Source organism: Gossypium hirsutum, chromosome D10 (assembly GCF_007990345.1).
Source record: "Gossypium hirsutum isolate 1008001.06 chromosome D10, Gossypium_hirsutum_v2.1, whole genome shotgun sequence".
NCBI classification, from domain to species: domain Eukaryota; kingdom Viridiplantae; phylum Streptophyta; class Magnoliopsida; order Malvales; family Malvaceae; genus Gossypium; species Gossypium hirsutum.
This window is the reverse complement of record NC_053446.1, coordinates 23,172,405-23,190,783: the sequence shown is the minus strand read 5'-3', so window position 1 is coordinate 23,190,783 and position 18,379 is coordinate 23,172,405. Positions and strand designations below refer to the sequence as shown.

At 29.4% G+C, this 18,379-nt stretch overlaps 1 protein-coding gene across 1 annotated transcript; it reads right to left on the bottom strand.

Moving 5' to 3' along the window:
* Positions 1–3,865: 3,865 nt before the first annotated feature.
* On the bottom strand, positions 3,866–5,270 carry LOC107896014 (leucine-rich repeat receptor-like serine/threonine-protein kinase BAM2). The gene has a single exon (XM_016821179.2). The coding sequence runs from the start codon at positions 5,257–5,259 to the stop codon at positions 4,000–4,002; it is 1,260 nt and encodes a 419-aa protein (XP_016676668.2). The 5' UTR covers positions 5,260–5,270; the 3' UTR covers positions 3,866–3,999.
* Positions 5,271–18,379: the final 13,109 nt, after the last annotated feature.

Sequence of the window (18,379 nt, the reverse complement as noted above, 5' to 3'; positions counted from 1 at the left end):
TCCAATGAGCATATAATTTTACTATGTTTTATAATCACGAATTGCTAATATATCACTGTGTTGAGTATGAAAATTGTGCTATATGTGAATTGTTAAAATATGTTTAAATACTAACATGACTGATGTGTATATATATTTGTGTTGTATGCATGTGTACTCACTGAGCTTTCCCAAGCTCACCCCCTTATTTTACCTTGCAGATAAATAATTCTCGAGTTAGAAAAAAGGGTGGCAAATTGGTGATACATCGCAAGGCATTTTCTTTGAGTATGTGTGTTGAGTTTTTAAGCTCCGAAATGAAGGCAATGTAGGTCATTTCAAGGGTTTAGTACTAGAGTTAGACTTAAACTTTTGAAATAAAATTTTCAATGGGTTGTAAACGAACATTACAGACTATTTTTTTTGGGAGGATTTTCCAATGTTATAATTTTTAGCTTGACTACTTGATTAGATGGTTTTTTACTTGATTAATCTGATGATAATTAAATGAACTAACAAATTTTTGTAGCTAAAGGAGACTGCCTAGTATTAAGGTACGCCTTATACCTTCTGATTGTGTGAATGAAATGATTAATTTAGAAAAGTATGCACTTAAGTCTAATTTCCTATATGAAATATTCTGCAATTGTGTGGTATGTCTGGTTGATTGGTGTGGTTCGTAAAATTTTAAATGGAGAGTCACCTCAGTGGCTAATGTGATGTTCTAAATTTAGGTCAAACTGTCCCAGTCGGGTTTGGGGCGTCACAATTTATCAATTATGCATTCCTCTAACTACAAACGTAATTGGATGCTTATGGCATTGAACCAATTAAATCGGATCTATATATGAATGTACTAACATTATGGTGTACAAGTAATTCAAAAAGTATTAACCAATTGTACATTTCTCTAATTATTAACATAATTGCATGAGTTATGATATTAATTGTACAATCCTTGATCTAATTGAATAAATCTATGTATAAAGGTAATAACATTGTAGTGCATAAATACTTTTAAAAGTATTGATCAATTGTCTATTCCACTAATTACTAGTGTAATCAAATAAATTGTGACATTAATTGTACAATCATAGATCCAATTGAATAAATTGTATAATTAATCATACAATCATTGATGTAATTGAATTGGTCCATGTAAACATAACATTGAGTATACATGTTTAGAATTCAATATCATATAGTGAAATATATCAAAACATTGGACCACCTATATTTAACTTCAAATATTTGATCAATTTAAGGGTATTTATCAATTATGCATTCCTCTAAATACTAATGTAATTGAGTGATTATGACATTGAGCCAATTGGATTGGGTTTATATACGAATGTACTAACATTGTGGTATACAAGTAATTTAAAAAAGTATTGATGAATTGCACGTTTCTCTAATTATTAACGTAATTGAATGAGTTATGTCATTAATTGTACAATTATTGATTTAATCGAATGAATCTATGTATGAAGGTAATAACGTTGTAGTGTATAAATATTTTTAAAAGTATTGATCAATTGTATATTCCTCTAATTACTAGCATAATTGAATAAATTGTGACATTAATTGTACAATAATTGATCCAATTGAATAAATTGTATAATTAACTGTACAATCATTGATCCAATTGAATCAGTCCATGTAAACACTACTTTGATTATACATGTTTAGAATGCAATATCATATAGTGAAATATATCAAAACTTTGGACTACCGATGTTTAATTTCAAATATTTGATCAATTTAAGAGTATTTATCACTTATGCATTCCTCTAACTACTTATGTAATTGAATGATAATGACATTGAACTAATTGAATCATGTCTATATACAAATGTACTAGCATTGTGGTGTATGAGTAATTTGAAAAGTCATGATCACTTTTTCATTTCTCTAATTTCCAATGTAGTTGAATGAGTTATGACAATAATTGTACAATCATTGATTTAATTGAATGAATCTATGTATGAAAATAATGTCATTGTAGTGTATAGGTATTTTTAAGAGTATTGATCAATTGTATCTTCCTCTAATTATTAGTTAGCATGATCGAATAAATTGTGACATTAATCGTACAACCATTGATCTAATTGAATAAACTGTATGATTAATCGTACAATGATTGATCCAATTAAATTGGTCTATGTAAACACAACATTGAGCATACATTTTGGAATTCATTATCATATAGTGAAATATATCAAAATTTTGGACCATCAATGTTTAATTTTACGTTTGTCATCCATTTAAGAGTATTTATCAATTATGCACCCTAACTACAAATGTAATTGAATGCTTATGACATTGAACCAATTGAATCGGATCTATGTACGAATGTACTAACTTGAAGAGTAATAATCAATTTTACATTTTTCTAATTTTTAACGTAGTTTAAGTTATGATATTAATTGTACAATCATTGTTCTAATTGAATGAATCTATTTATGAAGTTAATGACATTGTAGTGTATAAGTATTTTTAAAGGTATTGATCCATTGTATATTCCTCTAAATACTAGTGCAATCAAAGGAATTGTGACAGTAATCGTACAACTATTGATCCAATTGAATAAATTGTATAATTAATTGTACAATTATTGATCCAATTAAATTGGTCTATGTAAACACAACATTGAGCGTACATATTTGGAATTTATTATCATATAGTAAAATATATCAAAACTTTGGACCACTAATGTTTAATTTTAAAATTTTGATCAATTTAACCGTATTGATCAATTATAAACTCCTCTATCTACTAATGTTATTGAATAATTATGACATTAATTATATAATCATTAATCCAATTTAATGAATTATACCTAATAAAATCATACAATTAGTCAAACAATCATTTGGTTCAATTGAATAGGCTAATGTATAAATGTAACGACACTGTGGTGAGTGAGTAATTCTCATTGGACCATTATAGGTCCGGGTTATGATGATTTCATGTTTAGTCATTCAATTTTAATTTAATACAATGATTATGTTGAATCAAATAAGTTTAAAATCAAGTTACTTGCAGGGTTTAGATTTGATTATTAAAGTTGATAAAGTTTAATTTGTTAATTTTAAAATAAAATTAAATCGAAGTTAGATAAATTATTTAATCGGTTTAAATTTATTATAAAAATTAATAATTATCAGAAATAAGTTTGAAATAAAATATAATAATTTTTATAAATTTAAATTAATTAATCCATAATATATAAAACCATAAAAAGTTGAACCTTTGGAATAGGTGAAAATAATTATTTTTATTTACATTATTTTTAAATGTTATAAATATTTTATTGTTAATAATATTTTTAATCTCAAATTTTGATTTTTCGTCAATAACAATATTTTAATTAAAAATTTGTGGGATTTAGATTTTTAGAATTTAAAAGATATGTACAAACTAAAAGAAAATTTTGTTAAAATATTTTTATAATTTTTAAATAAATTAGAATAAAAATAAATTTCAATTTTTATAGCCAAATAAAATTAAAATAAAAGATATTGAGATTTTGAAATATATCAATTTTTTTGAAACTTTGCATCGTAATTTGATAATTTCTCTTCACTTATTAATTTTACTTGGAAATAAATAGATAAAATATAATTTCCTATTATTTATTATTTTTGGAATTTTCTATCAATAGATAGAAGCCGAAATTGCATATTTTATGATAATAGACAATGATAGTTACATTTACAAGTTATACTTAAAGTAAAATAATAATTTAGTTTATAAGCATTATTTTTATTAATTTTTTAAAAATATTTATTTAATTTAAGTTCGAGTTACTTGTTTTGATTATTCTGAGTTCAAATTACTAACTTCTCATGATAAAATCAGATTGGTCGAATTAAATTTTCAAATATAAATCGAAATTGACATGTTAGTATATTAATCCTATGTAAATAATAATTCATTTGTAACATCTAAAATCAGAGAAATAAAGGAATCATATAAAAACTCACTTTGTAATTTGTTATCTATCTCACTATTTGTGAATTATCCATCAGTCACACCATGGCATGCCGAAGCATGCCTCTGCTGTCCCCTACAAAGTGGGATCCTTAAAGGGCAGCTCAAGCAATTATTTGCAAGGCTGCCTCTGATCCTCACGGCGACGGGGCCAAACTCCGGTGGAATACGACCTGATAAGAAGTTATAATCTAAAAACAGGGTTCTCCATGGTCTCCCCAATCTCTGCCCATATGCCATGGGGATTTGGCCTGTAAATTGATTGTGGGCTAAATTAATTACTTCTAATCTCTCAAAATTCACTAATTTAACTGGTAAATGACCTAGCAAGTGGTTCCTTTGCGCATCAAGTGTTCGAAGCCGAGATCCACTTCCGAAATAGTTGTTCACCTCCATTTTTGTGAACTGGTTGAAGGACACATTGAGGTGACTCAATCGAGGTAATGCAAGAACCCCCCTATTAATGGGTCCTGTAAACCAGTTATCACTCACATCTACGGATATTAGATGATCAAGATTTACTAATGATGTGATATGCCCTGTAAGCTTGTTGTGGGACAGTCTCAAAGTTCTTAGTCTTGGTGGAAGCTTTGGCAAGCTTCCAATCAACATATTGGAGTCAAGGTCCAATATCTGGAGCTTTTGTAATGCATATATGTTGGGAATCCTTTCTGAAAATTCATTTTTTGACAGGCTTAACTGAGTCAATCTTCGTAGTTTGGAAATCCGAGCAGGGATCCGGCCGGAGAGGCAGTTTTCCGACAAGTCTATCCTTTCAACCTTCTTCAATCTGTATATCCATGTCCAGATACCGCCGGTGAAAAAATTGCCTGAAAGAGAAAGTCTAGTTAGCTTGTTGAGATTCTTTAAGGCATCAGGCAATGGCCCTCTGAATCTATTTCTGCTAAGATCAAGGGAGGTTAGTTCAGTAAGGGTTCCTATTCTGGGTGGTAAAAAGCCATCATATCCGGCGCCATCAAGTTCAAGTGTTGTTATTCGGCTTTTCGAATTGTTTGAAGGGGAAGAACATAAGATTCCTAGAAATTTGGGACCTATATTATCGCATGGATCAATGGAGAAATCCCAAGTAGTGAGGTACGATGATGGTGGAATCATGTTTGGATCAACAGAAAGTTTCAAGGCTTGAAGAGCTTCAATGTCTGATTGTAACGTTAGTGAATGAGAAAGTGTAAGAAAAAAAGATACAAGTGTGGCAAAGGTCATTGGACATAAAGAGGAGTCCAAGGAATGCATGTTTTGATTTGAGCAATAGTGGGGATGGATCATCTAAAGCAGCAGCAGCAATGGAACAACTTATAAATAGTTGTTTAAAAAGGAATAATTTTGAGGATCATGGCTCAGGTTCAAAGCTGGTGAACGAGTTTTATATTTAACCAATCACCTCAATCTTTGCCTTTCAACCTACTTTCTATTAACAATATACATTACATTTTATAATGTACAAAGGAATAAGAGACGATACCATGCAAATTGCAGTCCTACACCCCATCTTAAACCATCAATATTTACAACATGTTAATTTCAAGTGTCACGAAGTCTCATCATTAGACTTGAATTTCTCATAATCAAAACATATCCATTGCTCCACCACTTCAAGCCAATCCAATGTCTAATTTCATTTTCGCTGAAGCAATCTACTTAAAATTTAATAAGAAATGCCAATTGAGTCTTAATTCGATTGGTATGGGTATAGATTCGAGTAAGCTGAAGCGCATTATCCTCCTATTTATAGGTTGGAGGGGGACTATGAATAATTATAAGCATTGTATAAAAAAAACAGGCATAAAAATTAATAATTTAATTATTAAGAAAAACCATAACAATTATAAATGTTAAATGCGGGTAATACTTTTAATTGTAGTTTTTTTCTCTAGAGTTGGGGCATAAGGTTTTTCCTTCCTAATTTTTATATTTAGTTAAAAGATTTAAAGTGTTTTTTGATAAGTATAGAATTTATAAGTCATAAAAAAAAATTACAGTACCAACAATTTAAACCCTTACCTTTCACCTACTCAATCAAAACCACACGTTTTTTCTGCAAAAAGATACCTTTCTCGCTTGGAACGATGAACCCATAAAATTTCTACTTTCAATTCTTTATAAAATTATTTTAACAAATTATTATGGATAGAGTTGAGGTTATAGGCAGCGTCTCTAAGGTTTAGTTTGGATGGACAGTGTGTTTATCTCCGGTGAGGTTAAAAATAGTGGTGGCGGTGAGATTAGTTATTGTAGCGGTGAGATTGGATACTGTAGCAGTGAGATTAGAAACAATGATTGAATGTGTGTTTGGATTCAAACGCAGCTGTAGCGGTGAGGTAAGAATAAAAAATGACTATTAAGGGCATCATATTAAAATTGATATATAATAGAAGTTTTTAAAATTATATATTTTACTTTTTTAAAATTATTAAAATACGTGAATTTATAAATTCATTTAACAAAATATTAAAATGTATCTACCAATATTTTAATGAATTATATAATTAATTTAAATTATATATTAAAATGATAATTATTTTTAATTTTTTATAGTTAAATATTTTTTATAACAATGATAAATATTATTTTCACAAATAGTAACATTATACTTGGATCAAATTTTGAAGTATCTAAACGGATGATTTTTAATAAAAAAAATATAGTAACATAAGACATAACAAGTTTCATTATTACTAGAAATTATGTTATGATACAAAATGTTTTTACAAATAAAAGTAAGAGTATTTTTGTCTGTTAAAAATGCCAATAGCTCAGTTAATTTCAATTGCTGCTGAAAACTTCAGCTGATTTGGGACTGATTAGTGTGGTGGAGATGACTTTTCACTGAACTAACATGCTGAACAAAAAGGCTGACCAGTGAGGTTGGTACAATATTTTCCTCCCAACTGCACTTCACTGGCATGCAAAGCCAAACCAAAAGAAGCCTAAGTCACAATTTTCATTTTTTAAACTCAAACTTAATTTAAAAAATGAACTTAAAAATATATCTAAATTCAAACTCAATCCGTCACAACCCATATTTCTATTTGTTTAGGCAAGCATTTTGGCTCCCAAAACTAGCTACTGCCTACAATCAATTCATCAACTCCCTCACTCTCATATAACAACATTCCCTTCCTGTCAAATTGCGCAACAACAGTATCAGGGTTGCACATAGACAATTCACTATTCTAATTCGCATTGTCGAAAATGAAATTTGGGGGGTTCTCGACTAGTATACTCAGTGTTTTGGTACCCAACAATAGAAAGACTACAACAAAATAATATAATATCTAACGGCATAACCCAATCCCATATAAAGTTATGCACGCCTGCCCTGGGCTCATCTGGAGTTCAGGTCGTTGCAACGTTAAAAAGGTCTAAAATATTATTTTTTAGTTTTTAAGGGTCCAACAAAAAATTTTGCTTTTTGAGGGTCTAAAATTTCTGTTTATCAACTTTTAAAGGACTTAAATTTTTTTTTTCTCTAACTTTTAAGGAATTCAAAACTTCATTTTATTGTTTTGCCTAAGGCCCAAAAATATTAAGAACGGGCTTGAAGTTATGAATGTAAAGAATAAGAGGGAAAGGGAGAAACCTAACCTGAGTTGAGTTCGGGTTCTTAGTCTTGCTGCGACTGTGGCGAACGACGATGGACCAATGGGTGCGTGACTCTGTGGTGGAAGAACGCCAACAACAGAGGAAGCAACAGTGTCTTGATGGAACCACTAAGGGTTCTTTTTTTTTTAAATTGATTTGAGATTTGTGATTTGGGATTTGGGAAGGCTAAGGGGAGAGGATAGGACACGAGAGGTTAGTATAAGTAAATTGTTATAAAAATTAAAAATAACATTAAATATTCAGTATTACAAATTCAGGCCGAGTCGGGCCGGGGCAAAAAAATCATATTCAAAGCTTAGTCCATTATGAAATTAGGCCTCATTTTTTGTCTAAACTAATTTTTTAAACTTAAATTTTTACCCAAATCCTCACACTTTTCATACGGTCCGGCCCATGATCAGGTCTAGTATAGAGTGATAAAAAATCTTTATATGAAATTAATTTTTATATTATGTGGGTTAGCATAATTTTACATATTTATTTTAAAATCTATTAAATAATATATTTTTATAATTTTTTTTAAAAATATGAACTAATTAAATAAGAATTAATCTAATTTAAAATAAATTTTTATTAATTTTATAAAATAACTTAGAGAATAAACTATTAGAAATAACTTATAATAAAATATTAAATAATTAGATAAAATAATTTATCATTCGAATACGAGTCAAAATTTTATCTACAAGAAATCATTACCTTAATATGTCATTATCTTTAACATAATATTTACCAACATATACAAATATTATTAAATTAAAATAATAGTAAAACTATCTAATACTAAATAATAATGATAACTAAACATGGAGGAGGTTTGGTTGGAACTTCATTTTACTGGAGAAGTTTGAAGATTTGCAGAGCTTTTGCTGTTGGGGAGCTTTAGGTTATGGTGATGACTTCTGATGGAGTTGGCTTTAGATTGCCTTGGGCATTCTTTTTATAGTATCGCGTTGAAATATGTCGACACAATTAAGACCATATAGGGTACCGCTAGCTCCCTTCCAGGCTCGGTGAGCTCCAGAACTGAAGAGGTCAAAATGAGAAGTATGTAACATTTGCATATGTTAATTTTTAATTAATCTATTACCGGTTAGAAATTAATCATATAAATATTTACACGTATTACGTTCATATTATTTAACAATTTGACACTTAAATAATATATTTATTATTTTTTCCTTTTAAAAATAAAAATTATATTTACGAAGTGAATCAAGTTCGGATAAGCATTGTTTGCATTCACCAAACAAGGAGAATAAAAGAAACAAACAATCATATACAAACTAATCTCCCAACCAAACATAGGGATGACAAAACAAATTCGAATCCAATGGGTTTCGATATGACTTGATTTGTTATGGTCGGAATTTCTTTTTGAAAAATCATTTTCAAATTCGGTCAGGTGAATTTAGAAAAATAATCAAAGTTATGTTTGAGGTAAATCTGCCCTACTTCAAGATATTTACAAAAATACCACCAATATATATACATATATATTAAGTTTTAAGTCTAAACTCAAAAAAAAAAAGAATCTTATTTGTTTCAAAATAAAATATAAAATAATTAAAAATATAATTTTATTTGCTTTAAAAAAAAACAATTACATTAAATTGATGTAATTATTCTTCTGTGATGCCTATATTATCCAATATGTGTCATATTGTACTATAATAAAAATATATGACTAAATTGATGTCACAAGTTGACTCGATATCATCTCAATCAATAAAATTACTTAAAATTAGAATCACAATAACAAAATAAAAGGAGAGCTATTTAAGTCCTTTAATCTTTTTAAATAAAAAATAACCGACTCTTTACCTTTTCTCGTGATTTTTATTAATAAATATACATATGCTATATTTAAGAGTTTTACTGAGTTGATATCACCAATTTAACTATGACACTACAAAAAAAATTATTCTTTTTTTAAATTATAATTAACATTATTATGATGACACTTTTATCTTTTCATACTTTTATATCATTTACAAATAAAACAATTACAAATTCAAAAATCAAACACGTATTCAATAGTATTAAAATACAAATTTGTTACTACTCCACTGATATTAATTATTAAATAAAGTTTAAAATCTATATTATATTTAAGTGTTTTATTGAGTATCAAAGTCAAGGAGAAACAAGTAATTCTAAGTTTTGAAAATCTTCAATTTTGTTTTCAATATTTCTGAGTTTTGGTTTAACTATCTTTATTAATGATTTATTATTTTTGCTAAGTATTGATACTCAGTCTGATTAGCTATGGGTTATGCGTGTTAAGGGAAAGTATCCATGTAGACAATTTTAGTAATCTAGAAATTTTGATAGTAGAACCCCCTATAGGACATTCGAAAACAAAAAGATGTTTCTTTTCCTTAGGAGAACCAATTCTGTTGCAAGCTTTACCTCCAATCAATCCTAAGAGTCTGACCAAACCTCAAATAACATTTTCAATGAACAAGAAGAACATTATGAAAATGTTCCCCAAGTATATGATAATTGGACTCTTACAAGAGTTTCAAAAAACCAAATTTATAAAATAAAATAAAAAACATTTTAAACTTTAAATGCCTTTTGTAGTTATGCAATAAAAACAAAAGAAAAAAGTTTACCTATCCAAAAGGAATATGAAACTATCTAATTATTAGATAAAATCGTCATCAATAAACTTAAAGAAGAAAATTATAAATATATTCATTTAATTTGGAGTAGTCCAAGTCGGTGTCAAACTACTTAGTGTTGAAGCCACCAAAAATATCTTAACTTTAATTGTCCTAAGGGGAAAAAACACATAATGTTTAATGATTCCTTACTAGGAATAACTGAAATAAGCCTACATACTGACCCATTATATTTTAGTCGCTACCAAATTTTATGGTTTCATTAACTGATAAAAACATTTTAAAATCATTAACCCTTCAAATTCATACTTTTTTATTACAAAATGCACCCTGGATCCAGAGTACTAACGTTAGTTTATCAACTCAATTTCAAAGTCATATATTTCGTAGTAAACACTAAGGTTTTACTCCAGAGCCCAAAAAGAGAAATCCTTTAATAGAAACAAACACCTTAAGATCTCATATCATAATTCTAAAAACAATACAATGGCATAAAACCAATCTCTCTGTCAAATGGAAGTTAGAAGGTGTTACAGGATTTGTAGCACCAACCCCTATTAGAAACACTTCTTTAAGTGAAATTTCTTAACACCAAGATATTCAATAGGCTACCCAAAATGCCCCCAAAACATTCTTTTGAAATAGGAAGTACCAATACAACCTTTAGAAGGTTAAATATAGAATAAGAATCAAATCCTGGAACACAAAGAACAAACTTTAGGATTGAGAACTCATGATGCAAGAGAATAAATCTTATCAAAAGACATTAAAATGATAGTGGAACAAAAAAACTATACTAATCTCAGCCTTCATACAATATAAAAATAATTAGGTTATTTTGAAAATTTGGTAGAAAGCCAACCAATTAAGAAAGAACCAGTAAAAAAATAACTGAAAAAAGTTCTAAAGAACCAATATTTACACCATATAAAATACCAAAATCAAAACCCCCAAAATGATTTCTTAACAAAAATCCAAAATAATGTTGATGCTTTGAAAGATTACAAGTCTGAATTAATAGCACTAGGTACATCAATGCAAGCCCGACAGTTAGTAAACACATTACACCAATCTTCCCAATGTGACTTTGACTAGTAAGATGAACAACAAATTAACAAAATGGCTTGCAAAGAACCAAAAAGATTATATTACCTAAAAATCACTGCACCTGACGTTACTATAGAAGAGAAACTTGTTTTCCAAAATAAATACAATGCTAACACTATTTATGAATGGAATATATAAGGAATTTCTGAATAAAATATTCCCAATTTATTGCAACAAATGACAATGTCTCAAATGTTTATAATACTCAAAACCAACATAGGTTGATTAGTTATCATGCTACAATCAACCTTTTTAGTTGTTAGATTTACTGGCCAATTAAAATGATGGAGGTATCATGCACTCACTAAAATCCAACAAGAAGAAACTCTAAAAATAATAAAAAATGATGATCAAGGAAAAAAATATTTTAAATGAACAAGGAAGAGAAATCCAAGATTCAGTTGCAACTTTGATTTTCTTAATCTCTAAACACTTTATAAGAGATCACTCTCATCTTAAAGATAGAAATTCAGAATTATTATCAAATTTAAAATGCAAAAAAGTAACAAATGTTAAATGGTATAATGATGTTTTTATAACCAGGGTCATGTAAAGATCTGATAATCAACAACCATTCTAGAAAGAGAATTTCTAGTAGGACTTCCTACTTTATTAGGAAAAAAATGTTAAAAATCAAATTAGGGAGAATTACAAATGTATTATTGTTGGGTCTAGAACCCTAAATGTAGTATTTTTATCTAAGTACACTTGTAATTTTTCGGATAGGTTGATTAACACGACACGGACTCGAACGGATACACGGATCCAACTAACACACCAGTTTGGCACTCAGTGCCTCATCGGATCAATCCAAAATAATAACTTCTCCCAGCGCTATATAAATTGACACCTAGTGTCTCATCGGTTAAACTGAAGCAAATTGGCACCTAGTGCGTCATTGACTTGAGGTCGAAGTAATCCCTAAACTCTTCCTATCTTATGTTATGCCATCTATATCCGACTCATCCTGATACAGTTAAAAGGGATTCATTTCACTTTTCAATACGACCAATGTCTATCATCACATATAAGCATATATTCAATTTGATAATGATCATATTTTTCTCAATACACATATATTCATAATCAATATATTTCATAATATAAAAAATCAATCCATTTCATTTCAATTATGAATTTAATTCAATTTCCAAGTACCAAAGTACTCACCTCAAATGCTTACCATATGCAAACAATTATATATGCAATAATCTACTATTTAATTCAGATTATAGAAACACAAACCGTGATTTCCAAGCTATTCGACGTCGATTTTATCATTCCCCTTTTTACTCAAGGATTCTAGTACGACATTAGCTACGAAATAAAACAATTAAATCACATTAATATTACACATTTCAACTTCACATTAAATTTTAATTTTTACACTATATTTTGCTTATTCTTCAATTTAATCCGTAAATCAAGACTAATTTTAAGCTTCACAATTAACTTCATATTTTTATACTAATTTCACTCTAAACCACATTTAACTTCCTCTTTTCCAATTTGACCCCTTAATTTCAAATTTTTTACAATTTAATCCCTATTATTCAAAATCAACAATTAATTCCACAATTTAGTCTTTTTCCATTTCTAACTTAAAAATCTATCTATTTAATCCCTAATACTTAAACTATTCAACAATGCCAACATCTAAAATCTTGAACAATACTAAATATTACAATATGGGTTGGGTAGCCCTAAGTACTAGGATTCTAAAAACGTAAAAATTACAAATATAGAGACTAAATTGCACTAACTAATTTCGATTTGAACTTCAAACCCCCTTAGGTCATGCGCTTCTTCTCATTTTCTTTCTTTCTTTTTTTCTTTTCTTTTCTTTGTTTAATTTGCATGATCCACTATTATTATTATTATTATTATTATTATTATTATTATTATTATTATTATTATATACATCCATGTTACTTAGCCCATGGCTGGCCACCTATACACAAACAATAACTAAGTGGAACAATTGCTACTTTAGCCCCTTTAGTTTGTTTCAACTTATAATTCAACTTTTAACCCTTACCTAATTTAGTCCCTGTACCTTAATAACTCTTAATTTCACAAAATTTACTACTCTAAAAATTAATTAGCAACTATTCTAGCCTCGTAAATATTTAAAAATATTTACAAGTCCGATTTACGAAAATAGTCCCGAAAATACATTTTCTGACACCCCTGACTATCGGGCCGTTACACTAAACTCACTAAAAATTAAATATACGTTATTCCATTGTTTCATTAAACCTCTCTTGATGTCATTATTCTGTCACTGTTCTTTGAGCAACCTTGTTGTAGTGCTGCGTTCGAGTACGAAGATTTTCGTAATTGTTTCGACATGGATTAGTATGTGTGTTTTCTAGTGGTAAATTAATTGATTTTTTTTGTGAGATTATTGGGAGATTCTTGATGATCTTGAGCATTTAATGTTAATCGTTCGAGTTCTTTGTTAGGTGAAGTTTGTGAAATTCATAACGAACTACCGCGAATTAGGTGTTGTAAGATCGTCATACCTTTCCGAGGTAAGTGACCGTATTTCTTCTCACTCAAGGATTGAAATTTTGTTAAAGGAATGTGAGGTTAGATAGTATTTTGTTGGTTAATCGAGTTAATTAGATGAATGGTTATAGGATTCGAGAGTTCCCATTTGTGTGGCTACTCAGAAATATTGTTAGGTGTGTGAAACTAACCCGATTTTATCGTTTGAAACTTGAGAAAAATGTGTAACAGTGGCTATTTTTGAAACTGCCCAATGCCACACGACCGTGTGCCAGGCTGTGTTCTAGACCGTGTGGAACACACAACCATGTGTGTTTTTACAGCTCGTGTGACTTGGCCGTGTAGAGCACATGACCATCTGAAATCTTGCAACCCGTGTGGACCATACGGCTAGCTTGTTGGGTCGTATGGGCCTTTTTGGCCAATGTTAGGGCCTAATTAGGGGTTGTTTGAGGGACTCAAAGATTGAGCTTGTAGGCATCATTTGGGGCCGGAAAAGTGTAAGTTTTAATACGTCAACATACATGGGTAAGCTTAGGAGGTATGTTATGTAGATTATGTTGTAGTAACCATATGCTATACTATGATCCGTAGGAAAATACATATGTATGCCTGACATGTGATTTATGATATGTATATGTTGATTTTATGAGTATACCTTATGTTTTGGGGTGAGTTATGATATGATGAAGGAAGTGTTATATGGCAGTTATTACTGCAAATATAGTGACTAAACCGTAAATTTTTGTCTGGCAGCTCAGCTGCATATTTATGAGTGGCACACTGTCACATATCGATGTGACTGGATGGATGGACTCTTGAAGTCCTATTTGGTGTGATTGACTGGACGGAGTTGGTGTGTAGTGGATGGGGGTAGGATATGATATGATACAATATAACCTGATATGATACGATATGATATGATATGATATGATATGATCTAATATGATATGATATGTAATAAATTATGTTATTATGAAATTTGATTTGTGTTGCCATATGTAAGCCATATCACACACTGGGTGAAAAGCTCACGCATTTGTTTGGTTCGTTTCAAGTGATCCTCAAACTTAGGATTGGACGGAGACACTAGAGCCCGATTTTCACGTTTTTGTCTTAGTATGTTTTGGGTTATATTTTCATGAACTTTTGGGACATTTTAATTTGTTTGGGACTTTAGAATTTATTTACGATTTTGGTTATGCAAAAGTTCTAATTTTTAAAATCAGTGATTAAATCAAGGCAATAAATAGTAAATTGGGGATAGATAAGATCAAGTTGCTAAAAAGGTTCCGCTGCCAAATTTTTATCGAAATTTGCTAAAATATTTTTCTCTCGTAAAATGCTTTAAGTAAATTTGGATTTGTTTTTAGTAAAAGCTATTAAACATGTTTTTACCTCAAACTACTCACGAATTTTCAATAAAATAACTTGTTTTCAAATAGTTGCATAAAATTGGATTTTCATTAAAACTTAAACTTTAGCGTTTTCACAAGTGATGTAACCTCCACAATCCGACCTTAACGTCCAAGCCGAATTTGAGGTGTTACATCAAATTTATAAAAAAATTTATGGTTTAGTAGTATCTAAATCCAAAATTAGTTTTTTTAAAACCAAATTTAAAGTTTTTAGGTCATTATGTTACCCAAGGGACCATTACTCCAATAAAAAAATCTATAGGATTTGCCAAAAAATTCTCAAATCAAATACTTGATAAATTCGAACTACAAAGGTCCTTAGGTAACCTAAACTATGTTATAGATTTTTATCTCAGTCTTAGCAAATTATATAAGCCCTAGTATGAGAGGCTCAAGAAGAATCTCCAACCTTAGACAAATATTCACACCAATAAAGTTACCTAAATAAAAAAAAATCATTGAACTTCCGTACATACATTTAGCTGCTCCTGCTGCCCCCAAAATAGTAGAAACAAATGCTTCTAAGATAGGGTATGGCGGGATTTTGAAATAGATCAAAGGAGCAAAAGAATAAATAGTCCAAGTTACATCTAGACACTAGAATCCAACTCAGTAAAATTATAGTACAATCAAAAAAGAAATTTTACCATTTGTTTTATGTATTACAAAATTTCAAAGTGATTTATTAAATAAAAAAATTTTGTTTTACGAATTGATTGCAATTCTGCAAAAGAAGTTCTACAAAAATATGTTTAAAATATTGCCTCAAAACATATTTTTACAAGATGACAAACAATTTTAAGTATATTTAATTTTGAAATTGAATATATCAAAGGAGAAACTAATTATTTGTCTAATTTTATCAACAAAGAATTTCTTCAAAAATGGCCCCAAAACTATGAGCCAAAGGAAAAGGAAAAGTAAAAGATTCCTCCACCAAATCAAAAATATCCTCAAAAACCTATCAAATCATGGTATGAAATTTGCCTACAAGAAGAAAATGAGTGATTATCATCCTCATCAGAAACCTCCATTAATGCATCCTTCCAGGATGCACTAGACCCAAATGAAACCAGTTCACAAATAAAAAAAATGGATTGAGTCTTTCTCCCCATCCCTAAAAGTGGTATTAGCCATAGCCCAATCCAAAGGGAAAACTCTTCTCAAACAAATTGTTGCTGAAGTAGTCAAGATTTTAAAAAATAGAGAGATTGTTTTACATAAACTAAAATCTCTCAAAAATATTTCAAAAGAAACATCTCTTAAAGAGGTTTTTTTTTTGCAAAAGAAGTAGCATATTCAAAGACTGCTACACAAAAATCCTCACAATGTTTTATAAACAAATGTTTTGAAAAAAAATTCATTATAAAGGAAGAATTTTTTGAAAAACCTCTACATATTGTTATCAAAGAACTTTCCAAAGGATGACATTTTAAGCTCTTAGACTTAAAAAAAAACCCAACAATATTATGAAAACATATTGGTTCAAACTGGATCAATTTTGATCGAACATTACACAAATTCAAAAGACCTTAACTTCATTACCTATTCAATAACCCAAATAATTAAAAATCTTAGATCAAGAGATTGGGGTGAAAACCTAAACTCTCCCCCAAAAACATTCCCAAACAAAATAGACCACCACTCATGTACATACTGGGACTATCAAACAACCTAGTACAATGCCTTCCTTATCAACAACCAACATATGATACATTCTTGGCTCATATATTTCAAGTACGGTACCCAAATCAAATTCCAAATTGGTTTCAAGAATGATGGAACTGGTATTGACCATATTCTTATGATATCCTACCCGCAAAAATCCAAAATTTAGGGCCGAAGTTCTTTGACAAATTCCAGCTAGAACTAGACAAAAAACACATGTACAAAACAATCCATTTCTTTTCAAAGTTGTGTATTTCTTGGATTGTTTCTTAGAATTATGCTTATGAACAAGACCCATACATGAGAATCTCATTGTTAGTTCAAAATTTCAAAACAAAATGGTGGGACAAATTCAATGATGAAAATTTTGATTTCAAGTATTTGGATGATTTTTTCAAGAAAAACTCAAGATTATGCAAATCTGCTGCCCCAGATCAAACTATTGAAAAGTTTCTTCAAGCCAAATCTAATGTCAACACATTGTTGACTCTAGCCAAAACCAAAAAAGAATACAAAAAACATATGGCCGAGGTGCTCAACTCAATAGATTTCGACTCAGAAAATGAGAAATCCTCGACATCTTCGATCAAAATGGTGGATCTTGCAGAGGACTCCACAATAGTGATAATCACCAAAACTAGAAAGAAATAAAAAAAAGAAAAAAAATTGCAACCTTCAAATATTCCCTGCAAAGTAAAGATGAAGATAAGCAAGAGTGATTCCCTACAAAGCAAAGACAGATATGAACAGGAGTGATTCCCTATAAAGAAAAGATAAAGATGAACAAGAGAGATTCTCTACAAAGAAAAGACTGAGATGAACATGAGTGATTCTTTGCAAAGAAAAAACAGAGATAAACAGTAAAAATTCTCTGCAAATAAAAAATGGAGATGAACAGTAACGATTCTCAGACAAAATTCTCTCAAAAAGAAAAAATGAATATACACAATAGAGATTCCTTGAAAAAGTTTTGTAATTCAAAGAATATATTCTTTGCAATTACAATAATAGTATTAAAAATAGTAATTATATAATCTTTGTAATAATGTAAGGGATTAGATTCACCAAGAAAAATATTGTAAAGCTGCAAAAACTCTCTATAAAAGGCTCTTAGTTTAACAATGAAAGACACGACTCATAATACGACTCAAAAATTATCTTGAGCAGAGTTTCTCCAAAAAGTTCCTTAACTTTCAAAAATTTAAATTTTGTTTTTCAAAAATTTTAATTTAAAAAAATCAAATTTAATTTTTCAAAAATTTAACTTTTAAAATTTACTTCCATCCACCTCCATCCAATCCTCACATCTTTGGGATTTGTTTGTTTTATTGACTTAGAATCACCCTTAATAGGGTCGCTGACTTAGTTATCAAATTATAAAATTATCTCTTCTTTTAAATTATAATTAATATTATTATGGTAACACTTTTATCTTTTTATATTTTTACATCA

What these genes read in the sequence shown, in the direction of transcription:
- LOC107896014 (XM_016821179.2), bottom strand. Translation starts at nt 5,259, where the DNA reads ATGATCCATCCCCACTATTGCTCAAATCAAAACATGCATTCCTTGGAC.